This window comes from Meleagris gallopavo, chromosome 17 (assembly GCF_905368555.1).
Source record: "Meleagris gallopavo chromosome 17, MGAL_WU_HG_1.1, whole genome shotgun sequence".
Classification (NCBI taxonomy): domain Eukaryota; kingdom Metazoa; phylum Chordata; class Aves; order Galliformes; family Phasianidae; genus Meleagris; species Meleagris gallopavo.
This window is the reverse complement of record NC_139420.1, coordinates 6,617,151-6,636,376: the sequence shown is the minus strand read 5'-3', so window position 1 is coordinate 6,636,376 and position 19,226 is coordinate 6,617,151. Positions and strand designations below refer to the sequence as shown.

Below are 19,226 nucleotides of genomic sequence, written 5' to 3'. Positions count from 1 at the left end.
TTTTCTGCATCGCGTTTGCTGGAAGTTGCGTGCTGGGCGAGGTGCTGATACGTGCGTGCAGAGCTCACCGGGGGGAAGGAAGCCCTGGGCTTGTGGCATCTCCACGGCAGTGCTTTGCACGCACAAAGTTGTGCACTGGGGAGGCACTGGGAGTGGAGGTGAGTTTGTTGCTCTTCTGATTGAGCGTCACTTTTGGCAGCGCCATGCTGGCCGTGGTCGGTGCTGCATCCTGTTGGGACGTTGCTATGGCAAAGCCACATCTGCAATGAGGTGAGGACTCGGAGGCTCTCGGAGCTGAGACTTCTCAGTGTGTTCTGCCCCAACGCATCCTTATGTGGGACCTGAGATTTTTAGCCCCTTCCCTGCCTCTGCAGGAAGAGCTGGGTAGCAGTGCTGTGCCTCCATTGAGCATCTCCCGTAGGCTGGAGGTGAGCCTGAAGCTCAGGGTGAGGACTCTTCTCTGTAGGAGAGAGAAAATAACGAGTTTGGTTTTGACATGGTGGGGTGAAACGTGCTTTGCCATATCCCTGTGAAGGGCTGTAAGGAATGGGAGCGCAGCACCGGCTCAGTGCCCTTTGGGCCAATTTGGGAGTTTTTCTGCATCCCGTGTTGGGATCCCGCCCCAGGGCAGCACTGCACCATAAAAGGCAAAGCACTGGGGAAGCGCTGGGATGGAGCCCAGTGCCAGGCACCCGCTCCCCCCGTGGCCGAGCTCCCGGAGCCCACTTGGCAACGGTGGCCACATCCGAAGGGAAGAACTTTGAGCTCACAGCACTGTTTAGAGAAGCACCCAGCACATCCGTAGGGATTTTTGCTAAGTTATGCCTTGGAGTCTCCTATAGGAAACTCGTTCCTGAGCGAGGCTGCCGTTGAGCTCCGCTGTTAGCGATGCCACAGAAACTCCCTTAGCACTGAGCCGTCCCTGCGTTCACTGCAGCCGGCCCGGCCCTCCTGGGGGCCCTGCGCCAGCACTGCTGCGTCCCAGCGAGCAGCAGGCGGGCGGCAGCTACGGGGTGAGCCCTGCGCTCCTGCTAAAGGGTCACCCTGCCCTGACGTTGGGCCTGACCCCAAATCACTGAGAGCAGAGGGGAGCTGTGACTGCTGGGGAAAGGAGGAGAGAGCCTGGAGGAGGATGCGAAAGCAGCGCTGCCCATAAAGCGCCATGGGGCAGCACGTGGTGCGGTGATGGGCACTGCGCAGGGAGCGACCCCAGGCCCTGCGCTAGGAGCTGTGCCATGCCAGCGGGCAGCCACGAGGTTGAGAAGCCCCCACAGCGCCAGCACTGAGCAAGGAGAAGGCAGTGAGCCCTGGTGGAAGCGAGGCGCTGAGCATGGCAGCCTCCACCTGGCAGTCCTGTGGATATTTACGGCATGACACAAGCCAGGCACGAGGCACAGACTGCGCCACGTCCCGGGGAGGTTCGGCAGTAGCACGCCAGGAGTGCAGCCCACAGCCTCTCCAGCAGGGCCTGGGTGCCACGATCCGGGCACGCTGCCCCGCCATGAGCTCTGCGGGGATGGAAGGAGAAAGCCCTCCGAAGGTGTATGAGATGCAGGTGGGGCAGCAGCGGGCCGGCAGCGGGCGCACGGTGAGGCCGGTGGTGTACAGGCTGGAGGAGAGCGAGTATCGGCGGCTGCTGAAGGAGGCAGAAGAGGGCCCCGAGGAGGACTGGGAGCCTGAGAATGAGGGGCTTGGACCTCAGGAGGGCTGCCCGGGGAATGGGGTGACGGCGAGCCCCAGGCTCCATCGGATTGATGTCCTGCGGGGAGCCCCACTGATCCGCTCGTACTCGGAGAGCAGCGTGGAGCTGCGGGTGGCGAGCAAAGCGCCGGGCTGCCCCACGGAGGGTGGCAAACCCCGCGTCCCTGCCAGATCAGACAGCTTTGAGCTGATGGATTACATCCTGCAGAGCAGGCAGGAGGCGGGGGCACCGCTGTCCCACAGCCCCCGAGACGGATTCACGCAGGTGTTGGGCTTTGCACCGTGCCAGAACGGAGAGGATGGGCAGCTCACAAAGAGCCGGGGGGCGAGAGATGCTGGCAAGCTTACAAGGCAGAACAGCACCCAGGTGCTGGAGAACAAGGAATGGCTTGGAGCAGATGTGGATATGGAGATGCTGGAGTCATACAGCCAGAAAAAGTCACCTCCGGCCCCACCTGCCAGGTCACACAGTAAGGAGAGCCTGGCACTGAGCATGAGCAAGACCGTAGCACTGAGCGAGGCACTGCTGGAGCCCTGCAGCCCTGCGGCCCGGCCAGGGGGGAAGGAGCCAACAGGAGGGGGCCCGAAGGAGCAGGGGAGGAAGAGCGAGGAGGAGGAGGAAGAGGAGGAGGAGAAAGTGCTCAAAGTCGCCGATGCGAAGAAAACCTTTGAGAAGCCGAAAGTGGAGGGGAAGGCAGCGGCTAGCAGTGCCCGGAAAGGTGAGGGGGACAATGGGGGGGGAGTGGGGCACAGCTCTGCAAAATGGGTGGAAAGGGGTCAATGGGGTGGGGGCTGCGGGGCAAGGCTCCATCCTGCAGAGCTGTGGTTGAATCAGGGACGGAATTCCGACAGGTGCCAGTGGAACTGCTGTGTGAGATGGGGTTTTGCTATGTCATGGCTCTGCCGGAGCCCTTCGTGCAATTAGTAAATGAGTGCCACGTCTAGTTTAGATGATTTCATGAACAGATCTAACGTAAGAGTGACTGCATGGTACTTTTTCACACTTTCACCTGTCCTTCTTTGCCTCTCTGCACACTGGGTGATCTGATATCAGTTTAATTACGGTGTAACGAGCAGGTATTGTTGTCCTCGGGTTCTTTTTTCCTGTGCTGGGACTTGGCTGGGTGAGTACAGGAGAATGACATCAGTTGGAAGCCGTCCCCCTGCAAAGCTGTGAATAAGTGAGCTGTGCTGGGATTTTAGCAGTGAAACAGAAACAGGGAGAGGTTAGAAATGAGTGTGCTTGAGGACATGTCGGATGTCGGACCGTGATGGTGAAGCTGCACCTTCGGTGTATTGACAGTCTGCGACTGGGGATTTCCTTATAAAGGAAAATAAATGTGAGGGCGCAGGAAATCTGTGCTGGTTTGGAAGGGAGTAATGCAGTTATTAAAAGCCAGGAGCAGTTATCCCACAGGGGCAATCACACTGAGAGGAGATCCCTCCTGGGGTGGTACAGAACAGGAGGGGAGAGTTCTGTTCCTGCAGCCCATTGAGCAGACCTGCTGCTGAGCTCACATCTTCCCACGCCTCGTGCTATGCAAAGACATCTCGCTTCTGTGTACCGCTGTGTGATGCCTTTCTTATACCTCTGATTTTTCCAGCACCTTTGGCCCAACTTGATCCTAGACAGCAGGGAGAGAAACAGAACGAGATGGCAAAAGGCTTCCAAACTGGTTGACTAATGAGGACAAGACTGGGCTGTGGGATGTGTGACACGGAGACCCGCAGCGCCCAGCCCTACTCACAGCCCCGCTCACTCCCTGCTGCCTGCCTGATTTTTTCCTGCTATTCAGAATGATAGGAAGTGTCAGTCCTGGGATATCCGTGTTGTAAATAAAATACAGCTTGCTTTTTTCCTTATTGCTATTTTTTTGCGTTTGTGTGTTCTGCTTTCTTGTCTCTCTCCCGTAGTCAGTCATCTGGCAGAGCGGAGATAGCAACAAAGAAAAATCCCATCTGTTGCAACCGATTGCTTTGTGGTCCCAATTTGGTTTGGGATTGATTTGGTGTCCCAACAGTTTAGTTAGGTGTGGGGACCACCAGTCTTTTATTGTAAAAGAAATGAGGAAAAAGGAAAAGATATTATATTACATGATCATAGAACGGTTTGAGTTGGAAGGGACCCCCAAAGCCATCTGGTCCCACTGCCTGCACTGCCCAGGGACACCCAGAGCTCCATCAGTGCTCACAGCCCCGTCCCCTGACCTTGGGTGTCTGCAGGTCCAGGCTCTTGAATGATCCTGCACGGAGAAGAAAAATATAGGAGGAAAAAGCCGAGCCTGGATTTAATATAAAGACCAGCTCTGGCTGTAAAGCTGGGCGGCACGTATTCTGTGCCTTTCCTATGGAGCTGTTGGAACGGATGGCTGTGACATCTATATTGCTACACATAACATGCGTGAGAGTGCGCATACGTAGTAATAGATGTGCTTTATGAAATGTGTTAAATCATTCATAGAGGCAATATGAATTATGGATAATGCCATGGCCTAATGCTCGCGTGCAGGGTTGGGGCCATGCAGAGGTGGGCAGAGCTGTGCTAAAACTGGGGGGCTCCAGCTCTTCACCCCTCCTTTAGCTCATGCATTCACCTTTCCTTCTGTCTGCATCACTGATGTGCTCTCACATTTCTCCCTTTCCTAGCTGTTATTCTACAAACCTGACAGAACACGTTGTTCATGTAAGCTTTGCTCTGTGATTCCACAGCTCCCCTTTCTGGCCGAGGACTGAATAAAAGGGATTTGCTTGCACGGTCCCGAGGTCTGAAGGCTGAGCTGGGATGGGTGGGCCAGCACCAAGAAATGCCTTAGGACCACTGCGCCTGCTTTGGGTGGCCGTTGAGGCGTCCCTTAAAAATAAAGCTTGTGCAATGGCTAGAGCTGCTCTTGCCAACGTGTGCCCATGGGTCACTGGGAAGTCCGAAGGCTTCAAGAAATATGGTGGACACAAATGTCCTGGAAAAGTTGTACAGTTGGGATGCCCACAGTCCCAAACTCTCCTGTCTGGCGTATTTTGTGTGACTTAGCAGTTAAGCTGCAAAAATGGGACTTTAAATTGTTGATCTCTCTAAACCCTCCGTAAGCCGTTTTCCTTCGTTCAGAATATATTTAGCCACGAGGATTTTGGCAAATTGAAATGTCTGTAACAAACGCATCCCCCGAGTGACTTCCTAGAGGCTGGCCGCGTCCGTCGGGGATGGCTCTGCCCTGCCCTTAGGAGCAGCTCAGGCCCCCGTGGAGGCAGCAGGCAGTCTGTGCCACCCTATTTTCCATGTTCTAATGTCTCATTTGTAGCTGTCTTAAGCGCTTATTCTTTTAGTGGGATGCCCGGGGGAGATGCACTCCTGAGGTTTGCTTCTGATGCTGCAGCTGATTCCGCGCTGTGCTGCGAGCAAAGCAATTTTCCAGCAGCACTGAGAGCCACAGCTCTGGGCAGATGATGAGGAGCAACGCTCCAGAGCTTTGCAAAAAGCCCCGCGTGCCTCCTGGTGTTGCTTTCTTCACCTTTTCTGAACTAAAACGAACATCGCTGCGCTGGCAAGGAACGTTGTGGGGTGTATTGAATGTGTTACTTATAAGGCGTGTCGGGATCGCCGCCGGTGATTTATTGCACCGATGGAATTGATGCATATTTGCAAGCAAGCTAAATTTAGCTGCTGACCTAAGTTCCAGAGATGGAGTCTGGAGCCACGGTGCTGTTTCCGTATAAAGGCTGTGAGACAGACTCGGCAGCAACTGTGCATCCATGTAGCAGAGGGCAGGATAGGTGAGATGGCTGAAAGCAGCAGAACATGCTTCTGAATTAATTCTGAAATTTTCCTGCAAAATGTAATTACTGGGTGTGTCAGAGCTTCTAAAATAGAGGGACAAACTTTGTTGTCGAATCCCTTGTAGCTGCAAGAATTTGCTAATAGGATATTTTCCTTTAGAAAATTTGGAATTTGTGACATATTTTGACAAGCTGTTAGGCTCGGCTATAATTTATGTACTGTTTGTTAGAATGATTTCATTCAGCTGAAGTGATGAAGATTACTGTTTACAGAGGAACCAGAGAGCGTCTGTAGAACCTTGGCCATCCTTTTCTGTTGCTGAAGACTTCAGCCTGAAATTTCTGTCATTTCTTCATCGCCTTCTATGGTAGTCTGTTGGGATTGACACGGCTCATTAACACAGGTCAGAGGCCGAGTGATCTTTGGAGTGTTTCCACCCAAACTCTTAATGTAGCACCAGTGAAAATCCAACAGGTATCGCTTCCTTCTGAGTCAGCCCAAGTGACTCTTCCAATGATGTGTCGAGTGAGCTGCCCTGCAGAGGGAAAGCAGAACACGTCGGTCAGGACGGTTATTGCGAGGGCTGTGCTCTGTTTGGATTTCTCAGGGCAAATTTCACTTCGTCCCCTCTGTATTTCACTCATCGTAGAATCATGGAATGGTTGAGTTGGAAAGGACCCCCGAAGGCCGTCTGTTCCCACTGCCTGCAGTGCACAGGGACACCCACAGCTCCAGCAGTGCTCACAGCCCCATGCCCTGAGCGTGGCTGTGTGCAGGGATGGGGCACCACCACCTCTCTGGGCACCTTGTGCAGTGCCTCACTGCTCTCAGTGTCAAAACCTCCTTATAGCCAATCTAAATCTCCCCTCTTTTAGTTTCAAACTGTAGGTAGATGCCAACACCTCACCTGGTTTCTGTTCTAAGCCGTGTAGTGTTGGGTACTTCCACCATGCCTGTTGCATTTCAGACCAGAGTAATGATTGAAACACCACATCCTGAACTAAAAGGAGCTATACACATGCAAGATCATGTTATCACCAGTACCATTGTCCCTTTGCATGAGTAGCTTCAATCAACTTTTACCCCTGATGCTCAATAGGCGCAGCACAGTGATGGCAGCGGGACCGGCGCTGTCACTGACTCATTGCATGACCTTCACTGAGTCACGTACCTGGATGGAAAACATGAATCACCATCCAAACCCATTAAACTGCAGATTACCTACGGGTCTGCCCCCTGTAGGGCTGCCACGCTGCTTTAGTCTTCCTCTTTTTTAAGATTTTAAGAGATTATTTGTGTGATGAGGGCTGAGCTCTGGGGAGGAAGACATTAATTTCATGTTAACTGCTGCCAAGGGCGGGTGCTGGCTGGGATGCAGATCCCATCTCGAGGTCTATCGTTTTGTCCCAAGATGTTGCTGGGTACGAAATGGAGATTTTCCTGCTGGTTGGCTGTTGGACTTGTGTAGAGGTTTAGCAAACATTCAATGGCGTTCGCGGTTGAATTTGTAGCTGAGGCATACGTTGCTTCCTCCCTTCACACACACGCAGCTCGGAGGCTTTCTGCAGGCCCTTCACGTGGGAAGAGGAGGCTCTCATCTCCCCACAGCCACCTCAGCCAGCTCTGCACCACACAGAGAGGAAGCCATGGGCGTGCCGCTCCCCTGCACAGCCAGGCCCCTTAACCACATGCAAACAGATTCACCAATATTGGCTGAAACACACGAGGAAGCCGTGCAGCCTCGGGTTTTGGCCATGTATGGTAAACACGGCACGGCCCGATGTCCCCATAGGAGCACGGCTGTGGGCAGCCCCACACCAGCATCCCCAGAGGGGCTTCACTTCCAGCTTCCATCTCCGGTTTTACAGCAGCTGGGTGCCCGCTGATGAGCCTGCATGACCCAATGAGGCGATGGCTGACTTCAATGTGGAATTACTGGGTCCGTTTGGTGCTTTTGTTGAGAGCAGACCAGCCTGGGGGTTTGTGAGGAGCTGTTGGCTCTGGCTGCGCTGTGCTAACACGGGGAGCCCCAAAAACACGCTCTGTGCACCTCTGCCTGCCGTCCGCTTGTGTGTTTTAGCTTAAAGCACAGGGCAGGGTTTGTTGTCACCACACCAAGGAGCTGTGTGTGACAGAGCAGGGCTGTCTGTGAGGGAAGAGGCCTGGGGCAGCCTGGGGGCAGCCTGGGGAGCAGCAGGGACTGCTGTGGGTACTGTCCTAGTAGGAGACTGGGCACTGATGGAAGGGACCGAGAGTCTGAGGGGAGCAGCGCTGCTTCTGGCGCTGCCAGAACCATGAATGGAACAACCAGACCCTCGGCTACCCCTAACACATAACTGCCCGCCGCTCCCTGAAGCCCCGCGGCTTTTTAGCGGGGTCCGTCAGCAGAAGGGTGGGAGAGACAGAGCGCGCGACCACGCGTGGATGCGAACGCCGCGCCGCCATTGGCCGAGAGTCCTGCCACTCATCCGAGCAGCGGGAGAGGGGCGTGGCTACGCCGGCGGTAGGCGTGGCCACGAGGGGGCGGAGCCTGCGCCCGCTGCGCCGCGGTCAGTCGGGCGGTGGCGGCGGCGGAGGCGGCAGTGGTGGAGGGGGATCCGCCGGGCTGAGGAGCGGACGCGGGGAGGCGGCTGAAGGATCGCGGTGCGCGGGGGCGGCGGGAGGGGAACCGGGGACGGCGGTGGGTCGCCCGGTAGGGTGGAGGTGGCGGAGTTGGGGGCGGCCGTGCCCGCGGCGAGGCGGTAGGGCCGGGCCCGGGCCGAGCCGGGCGGCGAGGGCAGGCGGGGCCGCCCAGAGGGAGCAGCCGGTGGCCGCGGGGGATGCTCGGGCGGGGCCCTTCCTTCTTGGGCCCTTCCCTCGGAGGCGGCTGTCAGCGCCTGGGGCCTGCGGGGGAAGCGCCCTGGGAGCGCGGGCGGCTGCAAACCGCGGTTTCTCGCCGCTCGCCTCCTTATTAGGTAGCGAAACGCTCCGGCACCGCCGCGGTTCCGGCATCCGGCGGAGCGCTGCCGGGCTGGGGCCGCCCGCTGGGTGCCGGCAGCGCCCGCCGTGTCACCCGGCTCGGCTCGGCTCGGCTCAGCACAGCCGCCCTTTGTCCCGATGCCGGCTGCCCCGGGCTGTGCCCCGCCGCCGGGCTTTGTTGTTGAGCACGGGCAGCAGCACGCCGAGGGCCGGAACGCTGCTTGTCCGCGCCTCTGCCGTCAGCTGCCGCTCTGCTGCGCTGCACAGAAAGCCTTCTGACATGCATAAGCATCCCTCTGTTGTGCCTTCATCCAGACAATGTGCTGCAGGAGACAGCTTTCGCTCTGTTGTTTTTTTTTTTGTTTGTTTCTCTCCAATCTATCTAGAAACAAAAGTACAACTGATTGATGCAGTTCTATTGTGGAGGGTGAGTGCTGTGCATCGGTGTGGGTTTTTTGTTCCCAGCTGTAGTTGCAGGCTGTGTGTTGGAGCATGCCCATTCAGCCCATTCATGCAGCTGTGCCGTGGATTAGACCCAGCAAGAAGGATGGCAGCGATGTGGAGGAGTGACATTTGCAATGCAGCACTCTGCGGCGCGCTTTCCACTTTGCCAGCAGCAGCTCTGCTTTCATTTCAAGCCGGGCTATACCCAAATTGCTCGCTGTGTTGCTTACTCCCCCCCTCCGTGCCTTTATAAGCACACAGGGCTGTGTTCGACCCCACTGAATCACCCCCTGCTCCAGGGGAAGAGCAGATTCCTGTGCACTCATTGACAACGCTGTGTTGCAGCTGATAGTTGTGTTTGCTGCAAACTGTGCAAGCAAAGGTAGCAGATGAAGTGCTGTTGTGATGAAGTTAGTGTGTATTTGGCAGTAATTTTTCAGTGGTCACTTGTAGCCTTGCATAGAGATCGCTTTAATCAGCACTTTGTGTCTCTTTTATGTGCGCTGTTGGCACCACTGTGTCTTCTAGTGAGCTGCCTTTCAAACATCATTGCATTTTTCAAGTTAAATCTTCATGCTTATTGCATCTGTCACTTCTGGGATGCACTCCAAGCGAAAGGCAGATTCAGTGTAATGGCAATGGGATGGAATGCACAGAAGGGTAAAATATCAGCCTTCTTCAGAGATACGGCGGAGGGCTGGGAGAGGTCTGCACTCGGTGACTGCTCCATGCATCACACTGAACTTTAATGGTAGAGACTTTAACGACTGTGTCATAAAATGGCTCATTACAGCATAAAGTTGCGTGTCGGTAGTAGGAGAATTTATGTTAATGTTTTTAATTTGGTTATTGATTGCCGGGAAATATAATTAGCTCGGATGCCAGCTTCCTAGTTGGAAGATGTGAGCAAAACACTTCCTGGCCTGGGTTTTCGCCTCGGTGAGGTCATCGCTGCACCACTCCCAGGGCCAGGAATGTCCTTTTCTGCGAGCTTGCAGGCACATTTTCTCTTGGCTTTTAAAACGTGGTTTTGTTTGTTTTGGTTTTGTTTTCCTGAGGGCTTTGGTGATAATCTCAGCCCTCCCGTAAGGATGCATTGGAGCAGAACTCGCTGAGGATTTGAAGCGCCCCAGTTTCAGCATTACAGGGCACAGGCATAAGAATTATATGTCTGTGCTCTCTTTTAGTTCTCTCCCTGCAGCCTCCCCCACCTAGAACTTTGGGTCAGGGAGGCTTTGGACTGAGAGCTGTGTCTCAAGCAGATGGGGGTGAGTGCTGACAGTTCCAGATGTGCACATGGAGGTAGGGTGGCTTTCTATGCTCTCTACCTGCTGATAGGATTCTCTCATTCTGTTTTTCCCATCTGAGTAATAACACAAAAATGGATTCTTCGAGTTCTTCTGAGGTCTGGCTGCTCAGCGGGCCACTTCACATCACTTCAGGGTGATGCTGGGGTCAGCTCACCCAGTGTGAAGGGTGCTCCTCCGCAATAGGCGTAGTGAAACTCTTCCTGCTTACTGCATCGTGGCATTCATTCTGCTGCAAATTAGCCTTGTAGTTTTATGTAGTGAGTAAAAAATGGTCAGAACGAGCAGCAGGATATGGCTGGAGGTAGTGATTGGGCATGAAATGGAAGGTGACTGCTTAGGCACTGCCGCGTGCTTGTTCAAATAGATGATTTTTCTTTACACTTTTGCCATGCAATCCTTCATGCTAATAAGACAGATGTAATCTCTTAACAGCGGTCATCCTTCTAAGAGGTCACCAAATGCTCCTGAATTGGGGCAGACCTGTGATGGAATACCACAACAGCTCTAAAATCCAGTTCTGCAGGGCAGGAGCTAGCAAGGAACTCAACAGAAATCAGGAAAATGGTGTCTATTCCTGGAGGGGAGGAAAGCATGAGTTCTGTCAGAGCCTGTCTGCCTGGTGCCCTGCGATAGAAGAGGTCTCCCTGCTTCAGAGGTGACAAAACACAACGTTGTTTATGGTTTAGATACCGAGGAGGAATTGTCTGCATAGGAGAAAGGATGATTCCTTCAGCGTTATCGCTTTGTTTCTTCATCAGTGTTGCTTTCTCTTTTTTTCTTTTCTTTGCTGATAACAAGCAATAGATGATAAGTTTCTCACTGTCAGCGTGTGATGGCTGTGCTGAGGTCTGGGCTCGGAGGGGGGGAAGCCGGAGGTGGTTGGCTCAGTTACAGCACTGCCTCTTGGCTCTGAGCTGGGCCTCCTGATTTGTCTTAATTGGGTTTTCCTTGGTTTCCATTTTAATAATTTGATTTGGAAAAGCAGTGGAAATAACATTAGAGTAGTGGTGGGATCTCACTTAAAGTGATTACGTCGAGCCTGATGCGGTCGGTGTGCCGAGATGCACTAGCAGCTCTCTTCTGCAGCTTCGGCCATTTGTGTTGAAGTCAATTCTCTTTTGGAAGGTTCTTGGTTTTTTCTCATGCCCCTCCAGAATAGGTGTAAATTATCCCAAAATCTTGGCTGGCCGGAGCATCTTTGCCTACATTCCATATTTGCCCCGATGCTGCATTCCACCTGCAGCTCCAGGATCTGGGATTTTGGGTCGTCCAAGTCCTCTGCGACGTGGGAACTCGGTCCCTGTTCTGCATGTAGTTGCCATAGTGACTGTGCTCTCTGGTCCCTGGGAAGCTCTTGTTTATCTCACGTAAATGCATCAAGTGCCACCTTGTAATGCTGCATCTGGCAGGATTCTCTTTCTGTTCGGATCTGGCAGGGATTTGACATCCTCTGGTCCTGCAAATTTGGATATTGGGTGTGTGTCAGGCACAGTCAGCCAGACTGATAATGGAGATAATTAGCACCACCAGGGATTAGCAGGCAGTAACGAAGCTGGAGTAATCGCTCTGCCTCCTAGGAGCTGGCCGGTTGCTCAGCACAGAGATGGCCATGGACACACACGTGGAAGGGCAGCAGTGCTGGTGTCTCAGAGATACTTGCACATACTCGAAGCACTCAAGCCTCTCACAGTCACTCAGTGCATGCAGTGAACACACGGTGATTGGGGTGTACACTTGGCGTTGGATTGTGGTTTTCATTGCACTGAGGCCAGGCAGCGTTGAAAATGTTGTTTCCGAGTGGGAAATGGGAGGTCATGCATTGTGCTGGGCTCCTCAGGTACGGGGTTGGGCAGCTCTGCTATTTGCACCAGCACAGGTCACAGTGTGTGCACGTAGATGGCCATTCGCACCCTGAGCTGCTCAGCTGATTTCGTACTGTGTGACTGATGGAAGCACTGCAGTGAAGAACGGAGTCAGTGGCCACAAAGCTGCCTTGTTCAGAAAAGGAGGAGGATTAATTGAATTATTTCTTTTTTTTTTTTTTTTTTTGAGTTTTCAGTGGTCCTGGGGTGGGGGGGAGGGGAGAGTAATTTTCATTTTTGATCTGCTGAGGTCGGTTTGCAAGGCAGGAAGAAATGGGGGGCCAGCTGCCAGACACAGCCCTGCCTTGGTGCAGCATGGCATGGAGGCACAGCTGTCCTTGCTCTGAGCTGCGTGTTGTGCCTTCAGCATTTCTCTTCCTGGCCCCAGCCATCTCTGGAGCGATTCGTTCGGGTTCTGCACAGCTTCTCCCAATGCAGCCTGGGTTCTGCCTCCTGTTTCACCATGCTTTGGATGCTCGTGTGTTATCTGTGCACTCCTCGCTTCGCTCCCTGATGTTCCTCTGGGGGCAAAGGTTATCTCTCAGTTCCTTTTATGCAGTGCTTGCCACATTGGTCTACAAGGGGAGCTCTGAGGCACTACGAAGGATCACACGAAAAGCAGCTGGGGTTTATCTTGACGCGATGCTGCCTGTTGTTTTGGCTGTTCCTCCTGCAGTGTTGTAAATGCCACAGGAGCTCTGTCGGAGGGTTGAAAGCTGAGGCTGTGCGTGCAGTAACGTGACTGTCGAGACAGCAGGTAGGTAAAGCTTAAAGGTCACCAGGGGCTGTGATTCCTGCCTGCCTTGCCCAAGGCCAGGCTGTGCCCATGTCTCTGCTGCCTGTGCCAGACATTGGGTCCATGAGCAGAGCAGCTGTAGGACAGAGATGCTTAAACTCAGCCCTTGGCTAAAGCAAACGTTGGAGTGGCTGTAGTTGATACTGTGGGACAGGGATCTAAAATTGAGTTGGCAGATTGACCTTATCACTCTACAGGTAGGTGGTGGTCAGCCTCTTCTCACAGGTAACAGCTGTAGGACAAGAGGTGATGGCCTTAAGTAGCACCAGGGCAGTTCATGTTGGACAGTAGGAACAATTTCTGCTCCAGAAGAGCAGTGAGGCACTGGCACAGGCTGCCTAGGGAAGTGCTGTGGTCAGTGTCCCTGGAGGTGTCCATGAAACATGGAGATGTGGCACTGAGGGACACAGCTACTGGGCTTGGTGGGTATATGGGGTTGGACTAGATGATATTGGTGGTCTTTTCCAGCTTTAATGATGCTATGATCTAGCCCAACCCTGATTTCCAGTTACTCGTTATGGAAACGGGACAGGATGACAATGGTGCTCGCTGAATTACAGGCTGCTTGGCCAGAATTGCTGGCAAGACAGCAAATGGAAATCTGAAGAAGGACATGCCAGTTCCAACTGTGGGAAGTGAGATTTATTCCGCAGCTTATTTGTCCGGCATTAGAATCTGAAATGTGTACACATTTGTCCAACCTGAACCTTCTGTGTATCCTCAGCAGAGGAGACTGTCTTGCCTTTGACAATTATCATAGATTGGCTTGGGTTGGAATGGACCTCCAAGATCATCTAGTTCAATGGCCGGGCCGTTTGCAGAGCTCGGTCAGTCTGAGTCACACTTGGCAGCTCTGCTGTCCTGGCTGTGCTGAGCTGACGTTTCTGCTTTATTTCAAAGTGGTGAGGAATTTGCATCCCGGCTGCCTTCGTGTTTATAGCAAAACACTTTCCGTGGGTCTGGGTTTCGGGGTGCTTGGAGAACACTTCATCCATGAGATAGATTTTCTTTAAAGCATCTTCAGTGTTTGTAGTTCTGTGATACATCTGGGCACTGTGACGTGTTGGAATTTAGGAGGAACAGAAAACAGTTCATCAAATCCTTTGGAGATTTCTCCTTTCGATAAATCTTTTTGGGTTTTAAGGTGTGATCTATGTAGCTATAAGCAAGGAGAAACAGCATAATGTTCCCAGTAATGTCCTAAGAGTACTGAGGTTCAACAGGAAACATGCTTACCCTAGAAAACCGTGTTAATCAAATTACCTTCACGACTGCACTTTCTCTTGACTCGTGTGGAATGGGAAATCCTGCACGTGTTATTCTTTATGTTGGGCTCCCAGCTCCTGGGTGCTGCTTCTGTTTGGCCTCCAGGTTAGGTTCATCACTGAAGATGATGCATTCCTGCATCAGGAGCTGTTTTGGGTCCAGTGGATACTGATGAGCTCCTGTTGCACACAGGCATAGGTTTGCAGTTCACTTCGCTTGAGAACCTATGATTGATTCAAGCTGCAGGAGAAAATACAGTCCTTTCCTGCTGGTAGGGCTTGGTTGTGCTAGAGCAAAGCACTTGTGCCTTGGAAAATTAGTTGGGAATGGTGGTGGGCTTCTGCTGGATTATGAGACTAATGGTTTGGTAAGAAATTAATGAAGGTCTGGTGGGGAAGATCTCTTTCTGCATTCATAACCACTACCCTTAGCTGCTCCTGTGCTTTCAGCCAAAGCTCATCTCCCAGGTTAAAAGAAGGGAGAAGAAAAGCCTTGTGGTATGTCATTCAGGAGTACAAATGATCTCAGAAGAAGCTTCATGTAACCTTCAAGAGAGCAGAAGAATTCAGCAAATCGGAGTAGCAGCCTCAAACAGACTGGTACTTCCCCGTTAGCTCTGCTGCACTGATAAGAGAACTAGGTCAGCTGTATGGAGCAAGCATTTTATCTGCATACTTCTCTTAACAAGGATCCTGGAGCTTGGCTGTCAGAACAGGCTGGCTGACTTGCAGCTCTGCACAGGGGCTGTGCTCTCTGTCTCGTGTTTTCCTCAGGGTCAGAGCGTGGTCTGAAGCCCTGTTGCTCTCTACTTTGTGGGTTATGCTGCTCTTACTGTTGAGGTGATGCAGTCAGTCCCCAGGGGTGTAAGTAGCATCTTCCATCACGCTGGTGTAATGTCTCTGGCTGAAGTTCATAGGGCTGTTGTTCAACACTGGAAGTGTATTGCTTTGTCTTGGCAGTAGATGTTGTACTGTGTGCAAGGAAGCAATCTCTGGTGTTTACTCCAGTGGAGAAAGTGGAGGAGAAGGAAGGCTTTAGAAGAGCATGGGGAAGGCACGTGTTATATGCCATCATGAGATCTTGTCCTGGGTTTTAATGCTTTCTTCTTTGCTTTGCCCTCCCTCATCTTTGGTTATTACACGTTTTTCACTTTTAGTGATCCTTTTTGTCCACTCTACATGAAATTGCGTCATCCACATATCCCCAAACACATCACTTCTCAGTGCCTGTGGCATGACACAACATGACACAAAAGATGCAGGCTAGGAAGGAGGTTTGGCTGGAAACTGCTGTTGGGATAGGGCAGCAGGAGAGCACCCACTGCAAATTACAGTAAATGGTGTAATGTTAGATAGTAAAGGTTAAAGCTACAAAATAATGTGAGTAATAAGGTTGTGCACCCAAGAAGATGAAGATTTCCAGGTATGCAATTCAAGTGAAAATATCCACGGCATCCCTGCATGCTCTTGTGAGGAGCGTTAGCCCCAGCATGGGGCCATGCTTCCCAACAGTGTGTGTGAGCTGGGAGCATTGGTACAGCTCTGAAAAACAGTGGTATCAAGTATTTCACAGGTTAGAACTAGCACCTTGCACTTTGTCCAGGACTGCAATTCCAGCTTATTTCAAGTTTGGGTTGCGTTACATTTTTGAGTGTGCTGTGCTCCCCAGTTGAGATATAATCAAATTCCCTGGTAGTTTGTGGCTTAGGTTCCCATCCCAAAATAGAATCTTGCCAGTGGTATAACAGCTGGAAATTTCAGTATTGAGTTCAGATTGCAGCTTTTTGTCTTTAAAATGAAGTGAAATCAGATGGCAGTCTTGCTCAACCTAGACTAAAGTAACCAAAGACTGAAAATAATCTGTGCGCAAATATGATGTATTTTGGGATTGTGACCATCTGTAGTAGTGTACACCCTGGATTTAAATAACTCTGAACATCTGAAAACAAAAGTTCTGTCAGCAGCGGGCTCAGTATGAATTGAGTTGAAATGGTACACCATAGAGGTGATAGTGTGAAGTCGAACAGAGTAGGACTGAGTCAAGCACTTCCCTTTTCTACCAGAGCTTTCATGCAACATGGTAGGGCGAGCTGCAGTTTTTGTGGTCATGTGATTTCTTATTTTATTTTTTCTCCTCTGCTTCCCTCTGCCTAAATATGGCAAGACGTTATGAGACTGTGCCCACTGATTTTGCTCAGGAAGGGAGATGAGCTCCTGCAGCCTTGCTGTGCTGGTTCTGCACTCTGACTGCCATTGTACATTGCAGCCTGTGCAACCCCTCATACCCTGCCCAGCACTGCTTGCCTGGGTAACTCCTGCAGGTTGGCATGCTGCTTTGGGCTTAGTGATCCATGCCCTTAAAATGATCTGGCAAGTTTTCCTTTTGCTGGATGTTGCCTCTGAGATGTTCTTAAGGTGCTGTCCTGTGCAGTATGGTAAGGCTGTGAAGCATACGTCTGCAGGCAGATGTGTGTTTGCACTGCACACAGTGCACATGCGTGGCTCGCAGAGGATGTGCTGAGGTTGCACAACCCAGCACTGCAAGATGAAGAAATGCCAGCGTGCAGTGATTAGGAAATACCTGGGCAGTGCTCAGCTGCTCCCTTCCTCACATGTGTTGGGATGGAGCAGTCACACACCCACCATCCCCTTGCTGGGGGCGAATCATACGTAGAGAGACAGAATCGTGGCAGGGACACAAGGGACTCTCCATGTCAGCAGCAAGGCAGGTGTCCCCTCATGGTGGGCATCAGTAGTGATTTGCTCTGGTAACATTGCCTACAGTGCCCTGATCTTTCTCCTTACCTGCTTTGCATTTGTTGATCGTTATCTGAGACTGAATTTATTTCAAAGCCGCCGTTGAAGCGCATGGAATCCCTTCAATAAAGCTGGTGCTGAATGGAGTTTGGTGCTTACCATAAACAGATGCAACTCTTGCTTATCTTCAAGTTTCCCATTTAAGGGAAAGCCCTGCTCCTTTCCAGCCCCAAAAGAAGCAGCGTTTTATAAGGAAGAGCTGTTCTCCCAGGCTGGTTGCTTTGTACTCCCCTCCCTTAGCCATAGCCTCCGGCTGGCTGTGCCTGAATCCAGCCCTTTCTTTCAAATGTCGCTCTTTCCAGAAGGGATCACAATCACATGGGCTGAGCAGGATTTTGCCATTAGTGGGGGGTTTTCCTGTAAGTGTTCCCTAGCAGGATGCGTTTCCTCTTGCATAAGCAGCCTGAAAACCCTCCGAAGCCACAGAAATACATCTGTTGGCTTCTCTAGACAGATAAATCCTTTATAAACAGGAAAATGGGCAAACTCATGGTAACTCTTGTGACACATCGTGATGGGAGATCAGAAAGAAATGGGATGAAAAGTATCACTGTGCAAGTATGGCTGATGGCATTCTGCATTTCTGAGATCCTTTTAAAGACTGGAACAAAGGCCGGAGCCTGAACCATATGGCAGTGGGAGACGGAGCTGAATGCGAGGTAAAATTCAGCTGAATGTCACTTGACATTTGGGAAGGAAAAGACTGAAGGTGGAAGGCTGTGTCCTGCACAGGACATGCAAGATGTCGGTGCGGCCGAGCAGGTCCAGGAGATCAGTTCAGGCACAGAGCTGTCAGCACTTCTATTGTCGCTGCCTTTGCAGGGCGTCGAGCGCTTCTGTTCTCATTTTGCTGAGGGCTGTAACTCTGGCAAAATTCAAACTCCTTTCAACTCGCAGCAGTGAGGCTTTAAATCCTCCAAAGTTGTACTTTACCAGAAAAAAAAAAAAAAGCATTTCCTGTCTAGCAAGTGTACGAAGATTGTTCCAGCTCCTCAGCTCAGATTTAACGGCAGCAACCACGATCTAATTATCCTTCTCTTTTGAAAGCTTAATGCTGAGTCCACTGCCCAAGCCCGGCCCTGTTTGGCTATGGATGTGCTCTGGCTACCACAAGCCTTGTAGGGTTTTGCAGATACCGAAGGCTGCATCACTCTTTCCAGACATCAGATTGGCATAAATTTTGGCATTTCACTGTATGATCCTGCGAGTGAGCAGACTGAGTGCTGCCCTACCTTCAGCCTACCTCTGCTGATGACCAGGACGACTCATCCCAGCCCAGTTACCAAATTAGATTCATAGAATCTCTTCAATTGGAAGGGATCCTTAAAGGTCATCTGATCTAACTCCACTGCAGTGCACAGGGACACCCACAGCTCCACCAGGTGCTCAGAGCCCCATCCCCTGACCTTGAGTGTCCACAGGGAGCTTCAAATTCTGCTCATTTTGTGGGTGGTGGAAGAGCGATCCTTCACACTTCAGTACTGAGAGACAAATTAGGATACTAAAAGCTCTTTGCATTTTCACAAGAGGCTGGCATAGGGAGAGGTTGACTCTTCTTGGTGCTCAGGATCGAGCTGACCCCGTGTTGTTTTCCACCTGCCCACTTTCTGTGCTGTGCGGGAAGATCCATACTTGCTGCTCTTTATAGCTGGAGCCTGCACATTTATTTTTTCCCCACTTCTCTTTGGAGAGCAGCCAGATCAAAATGGCTGTGATCCAAAGCCAAGAATCACTCCCTTTGCTATGGAAATGAGGACTCGGGCTGTTCACCATGTGTTCATCATGGAGAGCTCCTGCTAAGAATGATGAGCTGTAGGTGGGGGAAGAGGGCAGCGAAGGTGTGCTCAAACAAATCGGTTTGGAACAAATAAGGGTATTTTGAGATACATCTGGCTCTCTGTGATTTTAAATGTCAGTTGTGGAAAACAAGAAATTTACCCCGTCAAATGGTAAAAATCCTGGTAAATGGTAAAAATGAGGGAAATAGCATAGTAGGATTTTAGTATTGGAGAAAATAGAATGCTTGACAGGGACTTCCTTATGGTGTTCAGGTATTGATGAACTGAAGGAGAGATATAATTATCCAAGCTATACAAACAATCCCTCTTATTAACCACCCTATCCATGTTCTCAGCATTAAAGCAGACAAATCACAAAACCCCTGCATGTACCATATGTTGATGGTGGGCAGTTTGCTGCACGTTAACTCCACGAGACAGCTCTAAGCCCTCTCTTTACCTTCTTCTGAAACATCAGTGGGATGTAAACAGGCTGCATTCCCACCAGGGAGCCAATGTGACC

At 51.6% G+C, this 19,226-nt stretch overlaps 2 protein-coding genes across 3 annotated transcripts in view; both read left to right on the top strand.

The window, feature by feature from the left end:
• The first annotated feature begins 784 nt into the window (after window positions 1–784).
• Window positions 785–19,226, top strand: part of CORO1C (coronin 1C) — a 39,724-nt gene continuing 21,282 nt past the window's right edge. Inside the window, exon 1 of one of the 2 annotated variants that reach the window (XM_003210959.5) lies at window positions 785–2,420. In XM_003210959.5, the coding sequence (XP_003211007.2) occupies window positions 1,331–2,420 (1,090 nt within the window). In that variant the 5' untranslated portion in view covers window positions 785–1,330. Of the gene's footprint in view, window positions 2,421–7,958; window positions 8,117–19,226 lie in introns of those variants that run through there. The other variant, XM_085238666.1, reaches the window with a different exon arrangement.
• On the top strand, window positions 7,385–12,804 carry LOC146543176 (uncharacterized). Its single transcript, XM_085238553.1, has 3 exons — window positions 7,385–7,456; window positions 7,830–8,858; window positions 12,607–12,804. Exons 1-3 carry the CDS (start codon window positions 7,385–7,387, stop codon window positions 12,787–12,789), a joined length of 1,284 nt encoding a protein of 427 aa, XP_085094679.1. The 3' UTR covers window positions 12,790–12,804.

What these genes read in the sequence shown, in the direction of transcription:
- LOC146543176 (XM_085238553.1), top strand. Translation starts at nt 7,385, where the DNA reads ATGGCTGACTTCAATGTGGAATTACTGGGTCCGTTTGGTGCTTTTGTT. An exon ending in GCAGACCAGCCTGGGGGTTT is followed by an intron (nt 7,457 to 7,829) that starts GTGAGGAGCTGT and finishes CGCTCCCTGAAG; the next exon opens with CCCCGCGGCTTTTTAGCGGG. An exon ending in ATGCAGTTCTATTGTGGAGG is followed by an intron (nt 8,859 to 12,606) that starts GTGAGTGCTGTG and finishes CCTTTTATGCAG; the next exon opens with TGCTTGCCACATTGGTCTAC.